At 34.5% G+C, this 10,769-nt stretch overlaps 1 protein-coding gene across 1 annotated transcript; it reads left to right on the top strand.

Annotated features, from left to right (window-relative positions):
• Positions 1-5,042: 5,042 nt before the first annotated feature.
• Positions 5,043-6,236, top strand: LOC149895209 (uncharacterized). The gene is made up of 2 exons (XM_090119298.1): positions 5,043-5,185; positions 5,289-6,236. The coding sequence occupies exon 2, from the start codon at positions 5,298-5,300 to the stop codon at positions 6,024-6,026; it is 729 nt and encodes a 242-aa protein (XP_089975424.1). The 5' UTR covers positions 5,043-5,185; positions 5,289-5,297; the 3' UTR covers positions 6,027-6,236.
• Positions 6,237-10,769: the final 4,533 nt, after the last annotated feature.

Below are 10,769 nucleotides of genomic sequence, written 5' to 3' on the forward strand. Positions count from 1 at the left end.
TGGCAATAATATAAGTCGTGTTGTGCGATTATGAACATAGTGCATAAGGGCATAAGTCGTTATATTGCAAAGAGTAAAAAAAAAATTATGTGAATACATTGAGTTATTCCATGAAGTACTCGTTCATAAGGCCACAACTACAAAAAAACACGAAAAAAGTATATTTCTGGGGTTGTTACAACATGTGTTCATATGTAAAAATATAGTCTAACATCATAATTCGCACGCTGAGAACGAAAGTGACCTAATACGAAATTCGTGTTTTTTGGGAATCATCAAAAAAGTGTTCGTAATTTACAGAACTATTTACAAATCATGTCATAATTTGTTCGAATGCAAAGTTATATAAGATATTAAAGTCTGATATCATTTTAGAGGATATTATCCACCCATACAATCCATAAAAAATAAATTAAATTAAATTTAAATATTTTTTATCTTTTTTTAAAAATTACCATTAGATATTGCGTCACTTTAGTACTGAAAACTTGTAACTCATCTTTGACTAGTTTGGGAATGAGTCACTTTAGTATTTTTGTTCTATGCATGCATTTGGACGTAACCTGAATTATGTCAACTTAGTATTAAAATATTAATGGGAAGTAGTCTAATGAAACCAAATGTTAACTAAGAAATTATATTTATTGTTTGTTTCAAGACTCATTTTTACTATTTACTTAATACCTATGGGCAATCAACTCTAATATTGGTATTATTAATCAACAAAAAATTATACTTCAGTATAATTAATTAAAAAAAGTAATACAAAAGTGCAGTTTTAGTTAGGAACTAGCGGTCCGCCCCGGCTCCGCCCGTGGTACATATTTCACAATAAAAGGTAGTCTATGTTCTTTCTCAATGTCTAAAGATTATCTGTGCCAAATTTCATCAAAATCGGTTCAGTAGTTTATGCGTGAAAACCATACATACATACAAACCTTTCCTCTTTATAATATTAGGGGAGACCGGGTACAAAAGTAACGGTGGGTCGAAAGTAACAAATGCTCTCTAGATTTATCCAATGGGCGAACACCGCTTAGCCTCTGTCAGGCGATAGCCGAGAACGTCCCCCTTAATTGTATTCATTCGCCGCGTGCGCAACGCGCTGTTAGGCTGTGTGACAGGACGCTACGTGTTTTCACGAATCAAAAGTAAGATTTTCGACATTTTTTTATTAAACGTTTACGTAGTCTTAAAAGGATGATAGAAATCTGAATGTTTGCATATCAATTCTTGATTAGAGTAATTGTACATTGCTCATAATCATATTTATGTAGCACGTTCCGTTTTAAAGTTTTGTTGCACGTCTTGGCAAAAATATAGACGGGTACAAAAGTAACATAGCCCTATGGGTACAAAAGTAACATGATATTTTTGTCCCATTATGATTATGTATATTTTTATGTACATCTTTACTTCAACAGAATGCCGCGACAACGCATTAGAACTACTGATCGAGGAATTACCGACACGGCCTCTAATTGTTGCACCATTTTGAAAGATGGTGCAACAATTAGAGGCCTTGCAAAAATATAATAATATTTGCCATGTAACATTATATAGATTTATAAAAAAAATAAAAGCCGGTAATACTAGTGCAGCTACCTTGCGTCGATCGAGATTTACTAATACAAGTAAAGTAATCTACGCGACTATTTAATCGAGTGCTCTGCAGTTTTTTTTCAGTTATCTCCATCGACTAGCATAATGTGAATAATTTTTTTGATAACCTTGCTGAGGTATTGGGAAAGGTACCAATTTGAGTCAAAAGATATTTGGAATATGGACGAGACAGGGGTGACCACTGTCCAAAAACCTAGCAAAATTGTAGATTAAAAAGGGGTTAAACAAGTAGGTGCCATAACCTTAGCAGAGCCTGGAAAATTACTAACTGTTGCTGTTGCCATTAATGCTCTAGGAGAACACATTCCGCTTTTTTCGTATTGCCGAGGGTCTTGTTGGTTGTTCTGGAGCTGGGAATGCTAGTGGATGGATGCAGGATGCAGAATTTTTAATTATAAAAAGAATGATTCCCTTAATTAATCTCATTACTTGAACTTCGAATATTTTTTATTATATTTGTAAGTATTATATTTAAAATACAAAAGTTGATATGTGTTATTAATACAAAGTCTTTAAACAAATAATTTGTTGATTTACCATCATAATATTGTATTAATTACCAACCCCTTTGTCTTGTTACTTTCGACCCACGACGTGTTACTTTCGACCTGCTTACGGGGTCGAAAGTAACAACTTACGATTTTTTTTTTAATTTAATTTATTAATATAAAACACTAAATAATATAATAAATTGAGTTGCTAGTGTAAAGAATATAAACTAAATTTATACATGGTTATATTAATTTAGTGATAACAGTTACACCCAGTCAGAAATCAAGGTACAAGTACAAAGTGTTACTTTTGTACCCGGTCTCCCCTACTAGCTTACCGCCCGCGGCTTCGCCTACTTTGTTTCAAACCTAATAAATTATACACTAAAACCTTCCTATTTAATCACTCTATGAATTAAAAAAAACCGCATCAAAATCCGTTCCGTAGTTTTAAAGATTTAAGCATACAAAGGGACATAGGAACAGAAAAAGCGACTTTGTTTTATACTATGTAGTGTAGATTTATTTCGCACCTCTTAAAGTGAAAGTTTATCTAAAAATTTTGGCTCAGAGCAGATAGATAAATAGCGAACAAAACGCAAGTAAGATCCTGGGAAGTACTAAGTAAAATTCTACTAACAGCTGCGAGTGAAAATCTAGGTAATGAGATACGATGCAGAAACAAGTGGCCGAATGCCAAAAGGTTACTAACGAAAAGAATGAAGCATACCTATCGTTACAGCAGACTTACACTTGCAGACGAGAGAGAGCATAAAGCGCGACGAAGGAAAAAAAATAACTACACAAGAGAAAGAAGAAGAAATGTGTTGATGTCAACTAACTTGAAGAGATTGCTAAAAGTTTCTCAACGAAGGACTCGAGAAACTTTTACAGCCAAACTAATAGAGGTAGGAAAGATTTCAAACCTAGAACCTCAGCTTGTAAAAGTAAAGATAGTGAGCTACTAAATAGTAAGAACGATATTATTAAAAGATGGAATTAGTACTTCCAAGAACTGCTAAATAGCACAGAAACTGCTGAAACACCTTCTGCCATACAAAATTATACTAACATCCCAGATATCTCACTGCCTACAAATAGACGAAGTTAGATTGGCCATTAGGAAACTCAAAAATCATAAGCCACCAGGAACTGATTACATCTCTGTGGAATTGCTTAAATATGCTGAAACTAGCTTTAAGGAGAAATTTTATGAGCTGATAGTCCAGGTGTAGTAGTCTGAAACGACGCCCTGTTAACTTTTCTTTATTCTTTCTAAAAGCACATTGCCTTACACATTGCATAGGTACATGAACCACAGACTAAGTACAGGGTTGCCACAACAATGACATAAGAAAAATAATTATAGTTAAGTTTTTCTAATATAATCTAATACGCCCGATGAGTGGAACATCGCAGTAACATAGGGTATATATTACAGCGGTGTGTACAGCACAAGAAAGGTGACATATTTGATTGCCAGAATTATCACGGTATATCTCTTTTAAACACGGCATATAAAATCTTCGCCTATGTCCTTTTCAATAGAATATCTCCATACACAGAAGACAAACTAGGCGACTACCAGTACGCTTGGGGCCCTAACCGTTCGACTACTGATCAGATTTTAAAACACTTGAGTTCAATGTCATAACACACCATATTATTTTCGTGAATTTTAAGGCTGCATACGACAATGTTCACCGAAATTTCCTGTACCAAGCGTTGACTGAGATCGGCATTCCACCACAATTGGTGTCGTCACTTACAGCAATGACGTTAAAAAAATAAAAAAGCGTCGTTCGGATCCATTCAGTATCTTGCAACCTTTTAGGGCAATGGAAGGCCTTAGGCAGGGTGATGCGCTCTCCAGCCTTCTGATTAACATAGCCTTAGAAAAATGCATCCGAGATTCCAGAAATTGAGACATCGGGCACTTTATTTTTCGAATAGATACAAATACTGAGATACGCGGATGATATAGACCTGGATCGGGAGGACGCTACCAGCAGTGATCCTCTACTGCTGTTAACGCATATATTACTATAGACCAAACTGCCCAAAAGCTCGGTCTACAAGTCAAGTTCGTGGCTGTACGTGACTTTGTGTACCTGGCATAATTAATAACAAACCAGAACGAAATATCTGCAGAAATATTTAAACGAATTATGGCTGATTCGGCCTTCTAAGATATTTTTGATCGAAACTGCTATGCCGAAACATAAAGGTACTGCTATAAAAGACCCTACTAAGACCAGTACTAACATACGGGTCCGAAAGTTGGGTCCTGAGCAAAAAAATGAGGATTGCCTGCTGGTGTTCTAGCGAAAAATCCTCAGACGGATTTTCGGTGCTGTGCTGGAAAATAGACATTGGAGAACGCGGTATAACCATGAGCTTTATGAAATGTACGAGGAGCCGAATGTCTTATAGACCATAAAACTAGGCCGTTTACGCTGGGCCGGATACGAGGCACGTATGGACGACAAGAAGGCACCTCTGCGTCTTCTCTATGGAAAACCAGATGGGCCGAAGCTCCGATGGTTGGATGGCATCTAATGATTGCTGTGAAAATCTGGAGAACTCAGACAAAGGACCGAGAGATCTGGAAGAAAATACTGGACCAGGCCAAGGCCCACTAGCAGCTGTAGAGCCTCAGATGATGATGATCACTCAGCGAGGAAACTCTTGTATTTCATGATAACTTTTTGGGTATGAATTTTTCGTTTTCTTTTTCATTTTCTTGAACCATTTGTAATATAAAATCATCTTTAATCTCTTCATAATAATGACCTAAACATAAATATTTAAACAAATTATTATTGAAACAATGACATAAACTTTAATACGCCATAAAATTAACTTATCAAAATATTATTAAAACGGCCTATTTATACATAATACACTTAAACAAAGAAAGCATTTAACCCTAGAAACATAACCTTCGTCCATCTGATGAATACGCGGTACTAAATACGCCATCTCTTTCTAACGCGTGCGCGTATAAACTTGCCTGTTCTTGTCAACTAAGTGTGCACCGCGCTGTTGCAGGCGACACCGGTGTTCAGCGCGTAAGTATTTTGTTTTTTGATTTATTGAGCATCTGTTCATCGTTTCGATGAATGGTTATGGTTTGTGTTAGTTTTGGTGACGGTTTGAAATATTTGCTTGCAGATTTTTGACATGGAGTCTCGACGTGCACTGAGTGATGACACAATTGCGCGATTATTGTTGGAAGAGGATGACACCAACTCGCTGCCGGCTTCTTCGGATGGTGAAAATGAAGACTTTATGAAGGTGGACGACGTGGAAAGCGATCAGCAATATGAACCCTCTGACCAAGAGGACAGTCAGCAAATCCGTCACGGTTCATCACCATCTCACTCACGGGACCACGAGACCGACTCTCAATCACCTCCTGATTTATTGGAAGAGACTTCAGGTACTTCTTCATGTATTTTGACCTTACCACAAAGTACCATTCGTAGTCGCAATCGTCACGTTTGGGCCACAAGTAAAGGTCGTACATCAGGAAGGACAACTGCGATAAATATCGTCCATGTAGCAAGAGGGCCATCTCGTGGTGTAAGAAGAATGGTAGATCCTTTATTATTATTTGATCAGTTCATGACCGATCAGATATTTGAAGAAATATTGAAATGGACCAACTTTGAAATCGCTATAAAAATACAAACGTATGAACAAGTCACATCTACTTTCAAAGATACTTGCAAAGAGGAGCTTAGAGCACTTGTAGGTATTTTAGTGCTAACAGCAGCTCTGAAAGACAACCACCTCTCCCTTGAAGAACTGTTTAACCCTGAGTATTCTGGTACTAGGTACGTGTCATGTATGAGAATTTGTGGTGAACATAAGGCTGAATTCTGTGTGAATTGCGCTGTGAATAATTAGCTTTTGTATTTTTTAAGTGTAGAGTTATACCCTAAGTTTATTTTGGCCAAAGAAAAAAAAGCTATATTTTGTTATTTTTTTTTTAATTTTAATTTTTACGTACCTTATCAACTACGATCTCCTTAAAACTAGTGCCTTACGTTATTATAATAAAAGTAAATAAAGATTTCCTTTTTTTTAATTATTATGTTTTAATTATAAATAAGACCCTTATCCCTAAAAAATTATGTAGTAAACAGTTTTAAATTATAACGTTTTAAGTAAAAATTTCATACTTTAAAAAATGTTCATCAATATGATGAATGGTTATGTTTAAAGGGAGCATTAAGAAGGTTATGTCTCTAGGGTTAATAAAGTACAGGCATAACGAGAAATATGTCGTTACCTTTAGAATAGTTGATAATACAAAAATGACTTAATATGATTTAAGTCACAATTCAAAAACTGCATTTTAGTACAAAAGTGACCTAATACGAATAAAGGTCTTGTTAGGATTAGAACATTGACATAATATTTACTTACCTTTCGGTAAATAAACGCCGCAATCAGGATTAAATCACTTTAAAACTAAGAAATGTAATCACCGTGCCGACATAATACTAAAACGGTCACTATTTTAGCGGAGGGACGTTTAAAATACGCAAATTATAAAGAGACGCAACATACGTGTTTTTCGGTTTCTAGGTGACATAGGATAGTTTTTGATTTATTAAATGATAGAATACCTTATTCTGAGTCATTTTATGAGTATAACTCATTTTTGCAAAATTTTGAGTTAGGTCACTTTCGTTCTCAGCGTGCGAATTATCTTACACATACAAGCTTAAAATTTTGAATTAATAAAGATTTAGTATTGATATATAGTTTTTTGTCTCTCCTGAAAAGTGCTGTTTTTGAGTTATTCCCTTATTCACTGGAGGCACAGAATATATGGACGCCAATGTGAATTTGAATACATAAGTAATTACTTATTTCTTTATTTGAAAGAGTAAGGTGTGCAGATAGTATACCTACCAATAAATCACACAAATTTTTATATTATATAATACATTAACAATCCCAGATGAAAAGTTAATCAAATAAGAACCAAAAAGTAAATTAGATTTAGATACATTTATTTCAAAGGATTTACAATTCACTTCTAACGTTTTAGAATAATATTATAAACTTGTACACCTTGACAAAAAGTAAAAAATTGCGGGTGAGTTTATTTGAAAGAGTAGTAGTAGTAGTAAGAGTAGTAGTAGTAGAGTAGAGTATTCCGATGTAAATGTCTCGTTAAATAGTACGTGGTTAGAATTCTGGAAGTAGGATCAGAAATTTAAAGGAAAATGGTATGGAAATATTCAAGAAGATTTACAGAGAAGACCTTGGTATGATGAGCTGGATGTAACTAGTCGTGAGTTTATCATCACAATCAACAGATTAAGATTTGGCCACAATAAACCAATAAATCACTTCACACCTTGCAAGACTGAACATAATTAATAGCAATATATGCACTTTCTGTAATGAGAAGATCGGCGATATGAAATTATTATGAACCATCAACCTTATTATTTTCTTTGTTTTCATAATCTTCAACAGTCAACTGTTAAAACCATGCCAAACGCCCAAACAGCCAAAATACGCAAGTCGCAACTTGTAGGTACGCAACATTGATTTGAATTTTGACGTCTATCAAATTTATCTTCGAAGAGAGGTAACCTGCTTAGAAAGTGAAACATCGATTATAGTGAATTAATCGGTACTGACTAGAAACATGTGTCGCTCGAACTTGATACACATGTCAATTTTAAAATTCATCAAGCGAATCCCTTTTAAAGTAGTATACTTTCTTTCGTAAATTTAAGGAGCAAAAAAGGGCAAGTATAATAAAATAATTTGGAAAATCCAAAAGTGCACGCCTCATAATTTTTTTTTTAATAAATATTTATTAATTATTATTTTTGTTTATTTAATAACAATTAAACCACATCGAATCAGACCCTGAAAAATGAAAGGGTTCTATTCCTGAGCATACTCAAGCGTAAGAGAAAAAAAAAGACTCGATTAGTAAAGTATTTCGGTCGCTATCGTGTTAACAAGAAAAAGGATCCGCACATACAGACACACGGACGTCCAAGACAGAACTTTTTTAAACTGTTTTTTAACTAGTTTAAATAACAAAAATGACATCAAAAATATCATGAACGTTAAAAATAGTGTTTTTTCTTAATATGTGTGTGTATGTATTATCTTACAAGTGCAATGTATGATACATAAAGACATTTTAAGTTTGAAAAATCAGATGTTTTGCGCGAAGTGACAGTAGTACCCACCTCAACGCTTCGCTTATGAGGCGTGCAAAAACACAACGCATTTATTATTATGATGATTTTTATTCACTGCATTCGATTACTGATGTCAGATTTCGATTTCTAGAGTAACGTCTCGGGCAGTGTTGCCAATTTGGCATAATTTATGCTAAATTTAGCATATTTTTACATTGTTTAGCATTTTTATTTGTTGTCTAGCATATAGCTTATTTTTTAGCATATAAAATATTATAATATAATAAAAGTTAAACCATATGAAACCAACTACAGTTTTGCTACCTTGCATACGTAAATTTAGTCGACATTTCATGGACATGCACAACTTCCACCTTGGAATTCTGGAATGAAGTAATGGATTATAAAGACGCAGCTGGTAATAACCCTTTTGCAGATTTATCACAGCTGGCAATATCATTATTATCACTACCACATTCCAACGCGGAAATAGAACGTGTTTTTAGCCAAATGAATGTCGTCAAAACTAAGCTTCGCAACCGTTTATCGGTAAAAACTTTAAATGCCATTTTATACATAAGATTCGACCTAAAGAGGGCAGGAAAATGCTGCTACTCTTACACAGTTCCGGATAATGTACTGCGCTCTATAGGCACCAAGGAAATATATAGTCTTGGCAATGAGGCTTCCACGTCTACGTCAACATTATCGGCTGCGGATGAAGACCAAGATATTAATATTTTATTTGATAATAACACACTCGAATAAGAGATGTTATTATTTATGATGTCATTATTTACATATTATGTGTAAATAAATGTGTTGGATATATAAAATTTTAAGTAAAATGTCGTTTTATTTGACATTAAAAATTTTTAGCAAAATATTTAGCTTAATTATAAATCCTTTAGCAAAATTTTGGCAAAATTTTAACAGCCATTTAGCAAATTTTATGTTAGTCTTGCTGGCAACACTGGTCTCGGGCACAGAACAGTAAAAACCTCGGAGCAATTAAAACAAATAGAAGTGCTATAGTGTCATAATTATTAATATGAAAACCACTGTCGCCAAACCCACACATTTAAACCGATAGCTAAACACAAGTTTGATGCTAATTTTTGTTTTTAATCAGTGTTGCCAACGTAGGAGATTTTTCGCCATTTATGCTACTCCAGGGACAATTTTTTATACTACATATTAGGTAAATAGGCATACAGCCGGTAATCAGGCCGAATACTCTGAACACAGATAATTATATAAAGTATAGGTAAATCGATGAATTTTGTGACTGCTTGAACCAAAAACGAATCACACTGGTGAATTTTTATATGGATAAATACAATTTGTACACTTAATTAAATGTTTATTTAGTTATCTCATTTCATTTCGTGTTCACAGTTTAGGCATGACTATCATCGTAATTCTTCTTCTTCTTCTTTTTTTTTCAAATGGCAACTCCTGATCCCAGATCATCGTAATTAGAATTCTTTTAATTCACGTCTACCCTCTTCAAGAGTATTTTTTTAAACACGATAATCTCATTTAATTGTTAAATCAAACAAAACTCTATTAATTAAATATGTCGCGCTTAAGTAATGAAGAATATTTTGAGGAGGAACCAAGTAAGTTGAGACAATATTTATTTTATCAAAATAGAAGCCTGTACTGCTATTAGTATTTTTTAACCTCTTATGGCTAATTTTGCTGGAGATAATGATGATGAACCGCTGCCCTACCTCAAATTCGACTAGCTACGGCCCTGTGATGAAGTCCACTTCTATGAGGGATATCATGTGCAAAAGATACTTGTAGTTTATGTTTGAACATAAACTATTCTTTATATATAAACTAGCTACCCGCCCCGGCTTCGCACGGGTGCAATGGCGGCCGGCCGGTACCGCCGCAAACGCTACGTCCCGCAATTTTTAAAGTAAATGACAAAAGAAAGTTATTGTGGGTTATCCATAAGAGATAGACATAATATATACCATCACGGACTTTTCTGTAGACCTTTTCAATACTTAGTACATTATTTTGATAAAACTCGTAGGGTTTAGCCTGCGTTTGCAATGTAGGTAAGAGGAAAAAATGTAATTATTTACGGCATCACATTAGAAACCTCAAAAATAACAGTACTTCTCCACTATTTAATTTAATTATTATACATATACACCTTCCTCTTGAATCACTCTATCTATTAAAAAAACCGCATCAAAATCCGTTGCGTAGTTTCAAAGATTTAAGCGTACAAAGGGACATAGGGACAGAGAAAGCGACTTTGTTTTATACTATGTAGTGATTCCAATGCGATCGGAAAAATAAAGAAAAGGTATAATAACTAAATCATTGTTCATTTACTTTCAGGGTTATCTCCCTCATCAGAATCGCGAGAGCGACGCAGCAGTACTGACTCGAGTGAATCTTTACCAGAGCTAAATATTGAAGTGGTACCTAAAAGAAAAGATGACGA

Source organism: Colias eurytheme, chromosome 32, assembly GCF_061535395.1.
Source record: "Colias eurytheme isolate Ceu_HAF_F1 chromosome 32, ilColEury1 Martin Lab GWU primary, whole genome shotgun sequence".
Lineage (NCBI taxonomy): Eukaryota > Metazoa > Arthropoda > Insecta > Lepidoptera > Pieridae > Colias > Colias eurytheme.